Source organism: Falco naumanni, chromosome 5 (genome assembly GCF_017639655.2).
Source record: "Falco naumanni isolate bFalNau1 chromosome 5, bFalNau1.pat, whole genome shotgun sequence".
NCBI lineage: Eukaryota > Metazoa > Chordata > Aves > Falconiformes > Falconidae > Falco > Falco naumanni.
Window position 1 is genome coordinate 499,715 of NC_054058.1, and position 15,890 is coordinate 515,604.

At 48.4% G+C, this 15,890-nt stretch overlaps 1 protein-coding gene across 1 annotated transcript in view; it reads left to right on the top strand.

Moving 5' to 3' along the window:
* Positions 1–11,274, top strand: part of CLCN1 (chloride voltage-gated channel 1) — a 64,180-nt gene extending 52,906 nt beyond the window's left edge. The window contains exons 13-23 of the mRNA XM_040596324.1: positions 416–485; positions 1,492–1,602; positions 1,728–1,941; positions 2,657–2,790; positions 3,305–3,531; positions 3,643–3,748; positions 5,489–5,571; positions 6,325–6,363; positions 7,035–7,139; positions 8,994–9,080; positions 9,550–11,274. Of these exons, the coding sequence (XP_040452258.1) occupies positions 416–485; positions 1,492–1,602; positions 1,728–1,941; positions 2,657–2,790; positions 3,305–3,531; positions 3,643–3,748; positions 5,489–5,571; positions 6,325–6,363; positions 7,035–7,139; positions 8,994–9,080; positions 9,550–9,948 (1,575 nt within the window). The 3' untranslated portion in view covers positions 9,949–11,274. The remainder of the gene's footprint in view (positions 1–415; positions 486–1,491; positions 1,603–1,727; positions 1,942–2,656; positions 2,791–3,304; positions 3,532–3,642; positions 3,749–5,488; positions 5,572–6,324; positions 6,364–7,034; positions 7,140–8,993; positions 9,081–9,549) is intronic.
* Positions 11,275–15,890: the final 4,616 nt, after the last annotated feature.

Sequence of the window (15,890 nt, forward strand, 5' to 3'; positions counted from 1 at the left end):
CAGGAAAAAGTTATCCCGAGTGTGGGTCAGCAGTGGCACAAATGCCCAGAGGAGCTGACCCTGTGAAATTTTGACAAGCTTGTTCTATGAAAAGTTAAGCCGCTTGGAGCAGTGGGAAATCTCAGCTTCTGAGGTCCGAGGCAAAGGCGCTCTCATGTTCATCCATCCCCTCGGTGACCGAGCTTCCCTGCCACCACGGCAGTCCCCCAGAGGCCCTCGGTGTCGGTGCTGGTGTGTTGCCAGAGCTCCTCCGGCTCCCCCTCCCACCCCACAGCTCCTTTACCCTTGGCTTTCTGGCAGAATGGCCAGCTCCCTCAGGACGTGTCTGCTCGTGGGCTCGCAGACTGGGCAGACTGGGGCTGCGGGAAGTGCCGTTGCTGTGCAGTAACACCCGCACCTTCTGCCTCTGTTCCAGTTCTGGATGTCTGTCGTTGCTACCACAATGCCAATCCCCTGTGGAGGCTTCATGCCGGTTTTTGTGCTAGGTGAGTTTCCACCTCCTGCTGCAGCGTGTGGGTCCGACAGCTGAGAGGGTCAGAGACACTGCGCACATGCCCGGTGGGTTTCTTCTAACGGCTGAGGAGTCACCACTTGATGTCTATGGCAGCCTTGGTTAGCAGTCCATATACCAGCCTCCAAGTTTCTGCTTCTGTCATTTTCCCACCCCCCAAATCCAAACGCCGAGGAGAAAATCCCTGTCCTTTTACGCAAGGAGAGCCACACTGTGGGAGGCGTGCTGAGCCACGGCCTCCTGATAAACAAGGCAGGCGATCCTGGAGAAGCTGGGCTTGTTCAGCCTGCAGAAGAGAAGGCTAGGAGGGGATCTCCATGGCTTTCACCACCCAGCAGAGTGGGGATAGGGGGGACAGCTGGAGACCTCCATGAGAGGTCCCAGTAAAGAGGAAGTAAAGGCACAAGTTGTAACAGGGACGTTCTGGTGGGACGTTAGAAAAAAAATTGTTTCCTTGGTTAAGGCGCTCAGAAAGGCTGGAGAAGCTCCATCCTTGCTGACTTTCAAGGCTTGTCTGCACAAGGGTCTGGGTGACTTATCTCACTTTGAAATGAGCCCTGTTGTGAGCAGGGGTCAGAACAAGGCTCCCAAAGTCCCTTTCCACCTAAACTCTTCAGTAAGCTGTGACGGCGGGGTGTGGGCATTCACAGAACGCGCGTGTGAACGGCCTCGGCTGTGACGGGGACTGGCATTTTGCGTACTCGGAAAATATTTCCTCCTACCTGGGAATCACAGATACCACTGTGCCTGGTGTGCCTAAGTGGAAGAATGAGGGGTCAAGTATTTACAGATCTTAGTACATTTTTCGCCTCTTGGAGTCTTAACTTCTATATTTTGTAACTGAGAACTACTCTTTAGTCCCCAGAGTCATCTTAATGTAAGATTTGATTTCGTGTCTGTTATAAAACTTGAGTGATTGCCCAGCGCAGACTGGGTGTTCCTGAGATCTTAATTCCATAATCGTCAGTGATATTTTCCAGGTGCTGCATTTGGGCGCCTTATTGGGGAAATCATGGCATCGCTTTTTCCGAACGGGATCCTCTTTGATGGTATCGTTTATCAGATCTTACCCGGAGGGTATGCTGTTATTGGTGAGCCCCCATGTCTGTCTTTTCTTCACCTGGTCCCATCCCCATGACTTTCCTGGTTGACGTGAGATGTCGTTTCTATATGACAGTCTTCTCTACTTGTCCCTTTTCCACCCTGCCTGGGAAAGGTGCAGCAGCTCTGACAGGAGCGGTGAGCCACACTGTCTCCACTGCCGTGATCTGCTTCGAGCTGACAGGCCAGATCTCCCACATCCTCCCCATGATGGTGGCGGTCATTCTGGCCAACATGGTGGCCCAGAGCCTACAGCCCAGCCTCTACGACAGCATCATTCAGGTGAAGAAGTTGCCCTACCTGCCAGACCTGGGCTGGAACCACATAAGGTACGGTAGTGAAACAGAGGTGCAGGTGGGGATGGCAAAGAAATGAAGGAGAAGAGGTGCAACCATGGGAGAATAAAAGGGCGTAAAAGGGGATAGTACTATAAAAAGGCGGCATAGACCTGCAGCAAGAAAAAACAAGGAATGGAGTAGAATTAGGGTTCGTACATAGAAATGGAGAGCAGTCCTTTTTTTTTTTCCCCACAGGAAACACAGGTTTGAATAATCTGCAATGTTACTGAATTTGTATTAACAGTGCCAAACTGCTTCCATTTAAAAAATTCAAAATCGTGTCCCATTTCCATTTTGTTCTGAATTCAGTGGGGTTTGGATTTTGTTCTCCAGGAAATGTTTGAAATTTCCTTTTATTTGGATATTTCTCTTAAAAAATAATTCAGTTATTCATATACATGTCTTCCTCTCTCTAGTATATATAATATACATAAGTATGTATATATAAAACATCTGTACGTGTATATTTATGTATGTGCTTTTATGGTGAGGGGCAGTGGAGTGGAACACAACTGTAGTGAAAATCCAGTTAATCTGTTTTGATCCTGTTGGAAAGTTCTCTTCAGTTACTCTCACAAAACACTATTTAGCAACTGTATTGAAAACACTTTTTAAAGAAGCGGTCATTTACGTATTTCTTCAAGGAATTTATCCACTAGACATTTTAATATGATAACTCTTCCCCTCACTGTCCATAAATTCACAGCAAATACAATATCTTCGTTGAGGATATTATGGTCCAAGATGTGAAATTCGTCTCCTCCAACTGTAAATACCGAGACTTGCAAACTCTGCTCCAGAGCACCACTGTTAAGACTTTGCCTTTGGTGGACTCGCCAGGTAAGCAGCACGGAGAAACTGGTCCTTCCTGAAGGCTGTCTCAGCTTAAAAGGCAAATAAACTAGCTTTCAAATGACATGCTATGAAGGAGACGGTGTGACCCACCACATTAAAAAAAAAAAATCATCCTAAAAGTCTTCTGCTATGGATGATGTATAACAGAAGGCTGTTCCAGCTGGTGGGACAGGTAAGCCAGGGTGCGGGCAGCAAAGCGGATGAAGAGGTAAAGGGCTGAGGGGGGAGTTTGTGGGCTGCTCTGTGACAGCAGCAAGGGATCTGGTGTAAGGAAAGAGCCTGCTCCGGCTGTGGTGCTGAGGGGTGGCACAGCTAGGGGCCGATGAGCTTCCTGCAGCCCCGCAGGGTGCCAGCGGCAGGGCTGGGCGCTGGCTCTTGGGCAGCTGTAGTACAAATCCGAGCACTTTGAGGAGGTTGGAGGGAGGAAGGGGCAGCATGGGGCAGGGGACATTCAAAACCCTGAGGCAGCTTAATGGCTTCTCTGCTCTGTGTTGCGCAGAGACCATGATCCTTCTGGGGTCCGTAGAGCGCTCTGAGCTGCAGGCTCTCCTCCAGAGACACATAAGCCCAGAACGGCGGCGGCTCCTCAACAGAGAGATGCAGCAGAAGCTGTGCGAAGCACCCTATGACGGGCACAGCAAGGGACCGTGGGCAGCCCTGCCAAAGCTGAAGCACGAATCTTTTGCTTATGTTGATGAGGATGAGGATACGGATGAGAAGGGAGAGGTGAGAGTGAGGAGTGGCGAGATGCCACACAGACTGCCTAGGCAGCCCTAGGGCATTTGGAGAGGCTGAGAAAGAAATGACACAGGGTGGGCTTTGTTCTATCCATGACAGCTGCCTCGGCCCCCAAGTCCTGCGCCCAGTTACCCAGAGGAGCCCAATGGCCCAACAAGTCCTCCGAAACAAACGCCTGAAGCTCTGGAGCCACAGCAGCCCCCAGGTACGGCAACTGCTGGCATGTCCCAGCCGTGTCCACCAGGTACAGTAACTGCTGGCATGTCCCAGCCGTGTCCACCAGGTACAGTAACTGCTGGCATGTCCCAGCCGTGTCCGCCAGGTACAGTAACTGCTGGCATGTCCCAGCCGTGTCCTGCCTGCCTGTGGGAGCTCTCCTGCCACTATGCCTGCCAGCTGCTGCCAGCTGCTCGTTTCTCAAGGACAGAGGAGGAGCTTTCTCTGCTGTTCCTGTATTAAAAGTGTTCTGTAATTTGTAAAAAAACAAAACCCACAACATCATCAGTATAACATAACTGGAAATACTTTCTGTTTGTGCCCCTCAGAGAGCTTGGCAAAAGCAGGCCACTCAGGCTGCGTGCTCTCGGTCCCAGCTCCCCACTCCATCTTCTGCAATAGCGTTGCCTCGGGCACCTTCTGCAGAGTCTGCATGGAAGGGTCCCGTCTCTTGCCCCCTTCACCCTGTGAATGAATTTCCCTGGGAGAACCAGCCCAAGAGCTAAACTTTTGTACTTGTTCTTTCTGCTGCTTGGCCACCTCCCAAACTGAGCAGCTTCTCCCTTGGACATGCATCCCTGATTCAGCTATTTAATGCCACAGACAAACACTGATGTATTGTGCTGTTTGTGTGCCGCCCCAGCCTGTATTAGCCTTGCTTCCAGGGCTGTCTTCACAGCTCGTTCTGATTCGGGTAGCATGTATAGTTGATGCAGGGTGGTGGTTTTTTTTCTTTATGTGTCTTGAAATATGCACAGAGGTGTAGCCCAATCTTGAGAATGAATACAGGGGATAGGGCTCCGCGGGCTTGTGCTTTCAGGCACCCAAAGGTTAGCATGTAATAGAGCATATACCACTCTCTGGTTCCTTAACACCGCTAATGTACGACCAAACCTCTCAGGCACAGGAAAATCCACTTTATGCTTCCAGGGCAGCAGAGTGGTGGGACAGCCATCCACCCTCCTTTCCAAATCGGAAAAAGAGTCGCATCAAAACAAGGACAGTGTGTGAGACGTTTTGCGTGCAGCTGGTAGTGAGTGGCCCGGGCCTGCCCAGAGGAATTGGAGCAGGAGCGACTTCGCGAGGCTTTCCCTGCAGTAACTTTTAATTTGGCTCACAGCTGTCACTTTCTGACCAACCATCCTCCGCAGCCTCGTTCACTTCACAGCAGCAGCAAACCCTGTCTCCTCCTCTCTGCTAGTTCCTGACTGTCCTGCCTGGGAGAGTAATTCTGCAGTCTTTTGCATTGCCACCATTATACTGTTGGCACAACCCAGGGACTCCTTACCCCTTTGTACCCGTCACAGTCAGGCTGTTGGTATGTTTTGTCTTTTAAGTAGTTTCTAAATTCTCACCTCCCCTTTCCATATTCATCCTACAAACCACATTCTCTTTGTGGACCGCAGAAGCCTCTCATTACAGCAGTTTACCCCTTCTGTCAGATTGTTTGCTGTGTTAGTAGTCATGCTTCTCTCTTGTTTGTTTTTTTTTTCAGGGACACTGATTTATGAATATTACCTGCAAGGGCTATTTTGTAATGGTTTGTTTCCTCTCCCTGAGGAAAAGATACTGCATGGGAATATTTGTTCTGGCATGTCCCAGGCACCATCTTACAAATGGAATCTAGGTTGTGGCTTCCCAGCCTGCCTTGGGCAAGAAGACGGGCATGGGGCTTTGTGTCTCTCACTTGTTCTTCTCTCTTATCCATGTGTTTGTTTTCATCCTTCAGGCAATTTCAGGAGTTTGAGGCAACTGATCCAGCAGCTCTTGTGTCATTACAACCGTCCACTTGAAGCAGAGAGTGCCGTCCAGGTCAGGGTTACAGAGAGCCTAGCAGTGCCCCGAAGAGGGAAGGGAATGCAGTGGAAACAGAACTTCCTTCTCAGAGCCGTTCAGTGTTGGCCAAAGCGTGGGGGCGCTTATGGTCCTGAACTCTGAGAGCATCAGTGGGGGACCCTCTCCAAGGAGAAGGGCTGTGATTACTGTAAAGGAGTGTGCATCTTCCTAAAGAGCCATCTGTGCTCAGGCAGCAAGGCTACCAGCATGACTGAGTGTGGGCATCTTTTTCTCAGTGAATAACTTAATGCTAATTTGACTAGCCTGGGATAAAGTGCAGTTTTATTGCATTTGGCAAACAGTTTTGGCCAGATAAAAATTAAAAAAATGCTTTTGGTTTGTGTCATGTTAGATGCCCTTGGGTTTCTGACATATCTGCACAGGGCTGGTAGATACCATACAGAGCCTATGGAGACCCATCCGCTCTAGGGTGGTGCTTGGACCCCATGTGGGATATCTGGGAGCACCTAAAGCAGCACTAGAAGACCGTGTGTAGGCACCTGAATTGCCCCACCAGCATTCCATAGCCAATCTTCGTTGGCCAGGGAAGCACAGCAAGTACAGAGTACACCTTGTAATGTATGAGTATAAAGAAAAATGGAACACTCAGTCATATTCTATTTGGAACAAAAAGGGGACCACATGGGGTGAGGAAGCTGTGCAAATCTTTCCTCTCTGTACTCTGAAACTGTGAGTTCTGTCTGTCCTGAGCAGTGTTTTCTCCTGCAGGAGCCGGTGGAAGTCATTGAGACAATGAGGCCAGAAGAGGTAAAACTGGGTGCAGAAAGGGAGTGAAGTTAATTGAGTGCTTCTTTTGCCCTTTTCCTATTGCTTGCAATACTTCCTGAACTCCAGCAACCTCCGCGATTGCCACACAAAGCCATAGCTAAAGCCATTTTCCCCTTAGAGTTGCACAGTGGGCAAGTCTTGCCCAGTAAGAGCAGAGATCGTTCTGCTAGGTGTGCTGAGTAAGGCTCTGACTAATCTGATCTAGCCTGGGAGTCAGCCCTGCCGTGATGCCGTGAGCAGGGTTTTGGACTAGGGGCTGCCACACGTTCCACCCTCACCTAAATCTTTCTGTGGGTCTATGTTGTTCCTTCATTTTTTACACAAAGGAACAAATGTCTTACAATGACAAGGGGAAGATGTGCTCCAAAAGGAAAGAGAAGATGTTCGCTCCTCCTTTAAGCAGGGAGGAGCAAAACCTCACCTTCTCAGAAAACCTCTGAGATACTGGAATTGCTCTGTTTCCATAGGGACTTGACATCTGGCAAGGGATGGGAAGGGATGGGAAAGCTGAGGGGGGTGATATAACGGGAAGATGAATGATCTACATAGGAAGGAAGAAGCATTAAGAGGAGAATGGGACTAGTGTGGGTACACCAGACGGCAACACTGCTAATTATTGTAAGAGTGATTCCTCCTCTTTCCTGTGTCAGATAGATGCTTGGGAACAGCAGGAGCTGAACAAGACTGTGTGCTTTGACAGCTGCCGCATAGACCCTTCCCCTTTCCAGCTGGTGGAGAGAACTTCCCTGCACAAGGTGGGTGCAGATGGCTCTGGGACACACACTGTCTTTCTCCACCCTATCATTGCAAATCCAGTCTATGACTTATTTCTTCTCCTTGCCTTCACCTACAACTACTGCCAGCTACTTCCCTTATCCAGGTACAGAAGTCAGTTTGTTCCTTCTGCGGGTACCTCCAGTCTCCTGCAAAATGGAAGGCCACCTGATAAGAAGTCTGAGTGCATTTACTAAAACAGCTTTTGGACACCACATAGGATTTTCCAGCCACTACATTAGCAGAAGCACTGTATGCCTCACTGCTGGGGGCATTACACTGGGATTTACACACTGCTTTGTCAGCGTGCAGCATCAGAATGAGTGCTCCTGGGTCTCTCAGGGTGCTTTTGTCAGGGTGTAGAACCTGCCTCAGTGCACAAGAAGAGTTGATTGAAACCACCCTGTAGCACAGGCTCTTTTCTTGAACCAAGCACAAGGGAGGAGGAAGCTAGATCATACAGCTTCTGGAGTTAGCACAGGATGACGGGACAGAAGCAGTCACTGTATATCAGGTGTAAGAGGGGACCAGCTTTCACTCAGTGGAAAGGGAAAGCAGTCTACTGGAGTGCACCGCGCGTGCTTTTGTCAATATTCATTTAACGTGAGTGGTCAGCATATGCCTTGCACAAAATTAACTGATTACTGTTATCAAAGCGGTAAGATCTCTGCCTTGAGCAAAAGGACAGGTTAGCCTATACTTAAGATGAGTTTGGTGTTTTCTAAGCAGCTGACTGAAGCAGTCTGAAAACCACTGGCGTTTATCTTTGAGAACACAGGGGTTACAAGAAATTACCCCTGAAGACTGCAAATGGGGAAGGTTTCATACTTCTTATAAAAAAGAGCAAATGAGAAACTCTGAAGTAACAGGGATGCACAAAAAACGCGGGAATAAGTAATCAAACTATTTGAGGTACGCATAGTTAGAGCTACGTGTGAGAGTGTTGACAATGGCAAGAATATCACAGCTTATGGTGATCAAATTGTATTTAACCAGCCTGATTTTCTTTTACATTAGGGTATAATGTCGTGTTCCTGAGAAATTAGATTTTCCCTAGTTCACTTAAACATGACATTCAACATCTTATGTGATGTTAAAAGAAAGGCAAAAACCAGCTGTAAAAGCATGACTTCATGTAAGGCCACAGGTAAAGTCCAGCTAGAGCTCAGCTTAAAAAACTCAGAGGTTGGAAATATGCCACAGATGAACACTGAGAACACTGAAACTTTCAGAAAGTCTGATCTATAAAGAGCAATAAAAAAATCGGGTATATTTAAGCTGAAGAAAAGATGACAGTATGATAATCTGTCCTTTTGAGACGGCTTTGTAAGAGAAAGGAAGTAACTTGTTCTCGGTGGTCCTGCTGCACTGGATAAGCAGCAACAAGCTGAAGTTTTGACCAGAAAAATTCTGGAAGAGCAAAAAAAGAAATAGTTTCGTGTTAAGGAAATCACTAGAATAAATAACCTAAGCAGGTTCTGACTTTGCATATTACTATACGATAGCTGAATTTCCAGCACGGAAATTAAGTAGGAGCTGCATAAGCACCCAAATACAGGGTGTTGCACATGATTCTGTTTGCAGAGCAGGATGGGGGTGACCTCGAGGATGTGCTCCCCATCACCAGCATGCCCCAGCTAGGGCTGTGCGGCGGAAGGACCGAAGGGCAGCGTGTGCTGGCTGCAGAGGGGGGAGGGACAAGGTAGTTTCTCACTGGATACCTGCAGACTTGTGCACCTTTGTGATTCCCATTTCTAAATCCCAAGTCCCAGCTCTAGCACCAAATATCATGTTTCCAAAGTCCCTGAAATGTTTTTTTGTGGTTTTGCTCACAGACGCATACGTTGTTCTCATTACTGGGCCTCAGCCATGCCTATGTAACCAGCATGGGGAAGCTGCGGGGAGTGTTGGCTTTGGAAGAGGTAAGTACAGGTCCTTCCATCTCCTAACCAATTGCACGTGTCCTGTGGACCACTGCGATAGCTTACAGGCACTGGACGATCCAGCTGCAAATATACGCAATTGCTACGTTTTTAATCCAGCATGGAATTCTGAGTCAGCCCTTTGGAAGCCACGCAGAGGAATGGATGGCTGTATTTCAGAGGAGGCAGCAGGTGTTGTTTACAGGGATGTGAGATGGTTCATCCTTTTTGTGAACACAGGGCTCTTAACTGAGCGGCTATTACTGTCTCTGGAAGTGGTGTGGAATTTGTTATTTACCCTGGAATGAAAAATTACACCACCAGTGTAAAAGGTGATCTGCACAGCCCGTGGAGGTAGAGCTGTGACTCTCTGCTTGTGGCCCCTTTACCCTGGAGGGTAGATGAACTTCTGCTGGGAAGGGCTAGCTCAGCTTCCCTTTATTTTTCTGAACTTTTTCTCTTCTCCCAGCTCCAGAAGGCAATAGAAGGTTCCACACGCTCTGGGGTTCGCCTCCGCCCGCCCCTCGCCAGCTTCCGTGACACCAACCGGACTTCAACCAGCAGCGAGAAGGTCGGTCAGGCCGCTCAGGTGTGGAGCCAGCAGGACAACTGTGTGGTGGCCGCACTGCAAGCAGCGGCCCCGGGCATGGAGAGCCCACTGCCACCCTGCTCGCACTGCTCCCAGCCCCAGCACGGGCGTGAAGAGGGGGAGTTTCTGGGCTCCACTTATGCCACAGATACTGAGCTGGAAGAGATGGAGCTGACAGGGCCAGTTGCTGACAATATCTCGGACATCCTCAAGGACATAAGCCTACACTCCACTGACCTGGATGAGGATGAAGATGAGGATGATGATGTCCCCTTATAGCTGGTATGAGGGGCGTAGTCCATCACAGTCTTCACTTGAGCCAGTCGTCTTGTGTTTGCTCCTGAAAGAGAAGCTTTTGGGTGTTCTCTGCAATCCCCGCAGAGGATTAATTCATCTGGGAGAGGGGGCATCAGAGCAACCCTCTCCTCTGCTGCTCTCCTTCTGTGCTGCAATGGCTGGGCTGGGCTGCAGGGCTGTGCGGGGGGCAGGCGGGCTGTGGGGTGCCTGAGGGCACCTCATCACCCTCAGGCTTCTGCCGCGCCTTCCTAGCATGGCAGGAGGGATTGTGACTGGGCATGAATGCTGCTGGACACAGTTGGGAAGCTCTGGGTCAATGTGCCACGTGGAAAGTGGGGGAGAAGCAGCTCTTCTCGTTCTCCATGGGTGTCAACCTCCCAGTCACACCTGGCCTGCGCGCACCACTGCAAACAAGCCAGACCTCCAGCCTAGAAGCTTGTTGCTGCTTCTGACAGCAATCCTGTCCGTGTTGCTGCAGCTCCTTTTCACTAGCTCTTACCTTGCATCCCCCCAAACATTCCCACGTAGAACATTTTTCCTCTTTCTCAGGTTTTACTCTGGGATTTTCCTGGATGGGGGTGCAGTTAGGAGCTTCTCCTCTGTCCTTTAGCTGAGGCATGCCCTAAAAACAGATGGGAGAAAAACACTTGACCTACATCTCAGGTCTTTAATTCAGCCAGGGCTCTAAGAAAAGCACTGGAAGGGAGGAAAGCCTCTTTGTTTTTCCACCATCTCTGGAATTTTAAAATAGAATGTGAATCTTAAGTGGGGGCATCCTCAGTATTGGAGGAAGAGGAGTAAAACAGCATGTATGCGCCTATATTTTAAATAACTGTGTTTGTCTCTCTAAATCACTGTTCATGATTTTTACAAATTTAGTCTTAAAATACAAGAACTAAAAAAAACCAGTATTATGGAGCATTAGCAGGCTGCCAAGAAATACAGCAGAGGGAAGCCATGTTTTCTAAACTTTGAAAACAGGTCTCTGAAAATTCCTGCTCTCTCTCCTGGTAATTCTACCCTGCCTACTTTCCACATATTTTTGCATACCTCAGATCTGAGAATTCCAGCTCTCACTTTTGCCAACTTGTCTCCATTGTAACTAACAGCAGAGACCTCAACCCTTGTCTGCAGCGTCCCTCTCTATTCCAGTTCTAAATCTGGAGCAGATCTTGATCTGTATCTTGCAAAAAGTTGTCTTGTCAGTTTGTGTCATGCATGCAAAACTTTAGCATCCAAAGATAAGATGCTGCTTTGTTTAACTCACTGTCCTTGTGAGGTTTTCTCAGTAAATAAGGCAAAATCAAATTCTGTGTATTCTGCAGCTTTCCTCTAACATTCTACATCTCTTTCTAGCACATTTTTGGTGTGTCATGGCTCTTAGATGCAGTCCCAAACAGCCCATTGGATGTATTTCCACTTACCAGCAACAGAGAAGAAATCCAGACTCTGCAGATACGTTCGTGGGGGGTATTCTCCCAGATGCTGGGCCACATCCCCTTTCCTGGTATTAGGAAAGCATTATCTAACCTAGAGTGACCAGTTTCACCTTAGCAGGTGATTTTTCATAAGCTGTCTCAGGAGCAAGTAAAAAATATCATTACCTCTAACCCAGTCTCCCTAGGAAAATTCCCTCCTGGCTTTAATTCCAAGGATTGACCTTGCACCAGTTCTTCTCTGATGATGCTCATGGGTGGGAGAGTCTGTAACAAACTTAGAGCAGTGGGAAGTCTCCCCAGCTGCTCTCTCGAGGAGAGAGATATTTTATTTTGCTGCCTGGAATTCAGAGCCCACCAACTCTGTATTGTTTTTGACGGGTGATCCCCCTCTACAAGCTAACTGGGGACAGCCTTTCCCTGCCTAAGTGATCGTCAGTCCTCCGAGGATCTCCTGTCCCTCTGTGAGGAGGGGGTGATGCAAGGGCAAGGCTGGTGCCCCCCGCTGCAGGGTTATGGTGGGTGCCTGGCTGCCAGGTGGTAGCACGGAGCCACCCTGCCACCTTGGTGTCACCCTCCCCTGCCCCCAGAGCACAGGCTAAACTGGTTTTTCTCAGGGAAACTGCAATAGTCCTTTGAATGAGCAGGGCAGAAGGGACGCTCCTTTAAAAACGCATAGGTGTGCGGTGAGCGGCAGCACTCTGAGGCCAAAGCTGGCCGAGGGTCCCCACGCCCTGCGGGAGGACACGTTCCCCCCAGCCCGTGCCTGGTGGGCGCAGAGCGGGGTCACCCCGTGCAGCTCAGCCAAACGCTCGCACCGAGGCCGATGCGACAAGGAGAGACTTGGAGGCTGGAGTCCGTACGCCTTCCCCCTCCTCGCTCCCGGACAGAGATGTTCTGCTCTGGTCCCACACTGCTGCGGCGTGTGGCAGGAGAGCTGGGCTCTGGCTGGCTGAGAAAGCAGATGGAGTCTAAATCAAAGCCAGAGAGTGTGAGTCATGACAGACAGATTGTGAGCTGGGGGAGACGAAGCTGGAACAAAACCAATGAGCACGGAGAGGCTCAGGGAGCTCGGAGCGAGACGCAGGCTAACCTGGAGAGTTTCCTGAGGTTTGTCACCTGAGAGTACGAGAGCACAGCCGTGTGTGTCCGCATGGGCACACATCCCCCCACACCCACCCACCATTCCTGTTGCCTTCAGCTGTCCCAGTTACCACAAGGAGCTGGGGAAGCTGGACACTGGGGGTACCGGGGCTCTTCAGAGGTGCTGCTCAACCCACCCCAGCTTGCCCCTGCCCCAGAGCAAAAGCAGCATCCATCTGCACCACCTTCTCACCTGGGAAAGGGTATGCATACATGAGCCTGTACAGGGTGCCAGGAGGGAACAAAAATCATACTGCAAAGGTGGTTTGCAATGGCTGAAGTATTTCCACCTCCATTGTACCAATAAAATCTTCACTGAGCTGATGCCAAGTACTTTATAGGTGTAAAATGTGCAGTAAACTGACACCAAACCTTTGTCAAGGGAATTCTTCCAAGCTCACACCCTCTGTGGCAATCCCAGTACACCCCCTCAAAGTTTCAGCTTGAGAACTCTGTCCAGCAGACAGTGTCACACTGATCTGTCAGCCCAGAACCTACCCAAACAGCACAGCCTTGGCTACCTACACACAAAAATAATTTTTTCCCCAATCCAAAATATCCCCAGAATTGGTACTGGCACTCTGGCTTTCCCATTCAGTTGGAAGGCCAAACCTCAGTTCTGCCCCCAAAAATCCAAGCACATGCAGTGAAAAACAAGGAGCTCTGGGGCTGTTTTGAACCCAGAAGCTTGCTTTTCTCCTAATAGCATGTGCAGTTGCTTAGAATCATTGTTTTGGGCAGAGATTCATGTTGCGCCAAGCTTGTCACTACCCCTCAAAGCACTAAAACGGAGCTGATCTTGTTCAGCATTTTCAACTCCAAGCACCTGCTGAGCTACATTTGGTGCCCAACATATGATAGTCTGAGAAGAACATGATAGCAAAAAATCTCCATCAGAGCAGAGAATTTTGGGAAAACTCCACCACTATCACCACCAACAAAAAAACTAAAACAAAATCCTCTGACCTTGTATCTTTAAGATAAGGGCAGTCTGAATTGCAGCTAGTTGCCAGTTTAATGATTTCAGTTAACGAAGACAAGAAGTTATCTATTAAATTTTAACCTAGCAAAAAGCCGAACTCTTCCTTTTACATGGCACTTAAACGTGAAAGCAGAAATCTTGGTTTTAAACTCATCAATATAAAGAATCAAAAAAATAAGGAAGACTTCAGGGGAACAAGACAACAGGTAGAGCTTTGGATGGTTATGACAAGGCTGAGACTGCGTCATGAGTCGGATGAAGGAGAAAGCAGATGGAGATGGACTGCTGGGCAACGAGAACAATTTGCCTGAACGATATAACTTTTTTTGGTTGGCAAATGATTTCAGAGTAGAAAAATTCTAGTTTGCTAACCCTATGGACAAAACCAGTTAGTACAAGCAGAAACAGAGAGACCGAATCAAGAATTCATAAAAAATAACTCTGCCCCCCCCCCAGTTATACAAACACTGTACAGAAGTGTGTGTTTTGTGGCCAATGAGTACAAGACAGGGCAATAACCAGCTGAGCAAGTGAAGATCCCTCTTTTCCCATTAGTCCAATCCCAGGAAAGGTATAATAAAAGCCACACTATTAAAAATACTGTCACAACAGGCACTGAGTGGCCACATAAGCAAGGACTGGGCTCAGCTCTCATAACAGTTCAACCAGCACTGGGGACCGATCGTTGCTGGTTCCTCACAAAAGCTGTGCCTGGAGTCTCCACTGCGTTAGGAGTCTCAAATAGAGAAAAAACATTTTTTTGCCAAGTGATGCAAAATTTTTTAAGGCTTTATTTGTGGGAGGAAGCTTAAAGTGGTCCTGACCGTAGCCCACTAGCTCTTGCCATGTGCCCCTTGGACACCAGACAGGCGACCCTGGGCACGGGTGCTCACCCCCTCACAAGTGCCACCTTTTCCAAGTCACAGGCATGCAAGAGCTGAGGCTCCGCGCCCGCGGGCTGCGCTCTGAGGCACGTCCCCTCCTGCAGCACGCGGGAAGGTGGCAAGTGCTACTCACGCGCTGCTGTGGGTGCTGCTGGCACCAGTGTGTGAGCTGAATGAAACCAGTCCCGGCCAAACCTACTGCCAGTTCAGGCACTGGCCTTCCAAGCAAGTATTTGCTCACATCCCAGCAGTTCTGGTGTGCTGCTTGTGCAAACACCTCACGCTTTGTCGTAAAACCCATTACTGAAACCTATCTAGCCAGCTTGGACTGCACCAGATACAGAGGACAAAGTATGTGGAGGAAGAGTCCAGTAGCAAATTTATAAAGGAAACAAAATGTAGGAGAAATGAAAAAGTGAATTGCCTGCTTTATGTGAACAACAACCTAAAAGGTACTAATGGCTGGCTATTAATGGAATAGCAACTTAATCAGTTTGAAGAACAGAAGGTGAAAATACAAGACCTACTGAGATATGTACAGAATCAGAGCCACACAAACGCAAATTAGAAGCTTCTCAGTTTTTCCATACAGAAACAAGTGCAAAGGCAGTAATGGAAGGTTTATGAGGAATACAGTTCCAAAAAAAGAATTAATCTGCATCCCTGTCCCCCGCCCCGCTGCCCCCCCCCAAAAAAAAAAAAAAACAACCACACACACAAAACCTCTATAGTGCAATTTAAGCAAATGGGCTGTGAAAAGAAAGGGGAGCTGTGAGGTGGCTGGATTATGACCAAACATGCCACACAATATTATGCTTAAATCAAAACTCCAGTTTCTCTGGCACAGAAGATATGACCTGAGGGACAGTACAGAAAATACCCTTGCAGCTGGCAAAGCGCAGAGCCAGTGAGGGGTGCAGCAAGAATCATCTTAAGTCCTTTCTATTTACTGTTTTCATTGATGACTTCAAAGTAACGTATGAGAGCTCGTAAGACAGTAACACGAGAGAAACAAATGGTAGGCTTGCCAGCTAGTCTAAACGGAGAAATAAGCAGAAAGTAGAGATCAGAGACAGGGGCAGATAGTGCAGAATGAGGCACGTTGGGGCTATGCAGCTAAATCCAGAGGCGATGTACTTAACTGAGGGATAAATTGAGTCTAGTACGATGGTAAAAGAGTTCTGTCAATGCATCCGAGATGCACTCAGTAGCTGGAGACTTTGTAGCATAATGGGAAATTAAGAAAATAAGACATTTCTCCTATGCAGAGGTACAATTTACAGGCCCAGAGACATGTTATTTTCCCAGAGACTCAAGTCTTAAAACATATGTGGAATAACGGATTTCATTTGACACTACATGTAAAAAAAAAAAAAAAAAAGTGACAATTTAGAGGCTATTTGGGAAAAAAACCACAACAAAACAGGAGCAAGTGCTGAGGGACTTACAGGACTGACTAGAAAAACCCAAACAGAAACC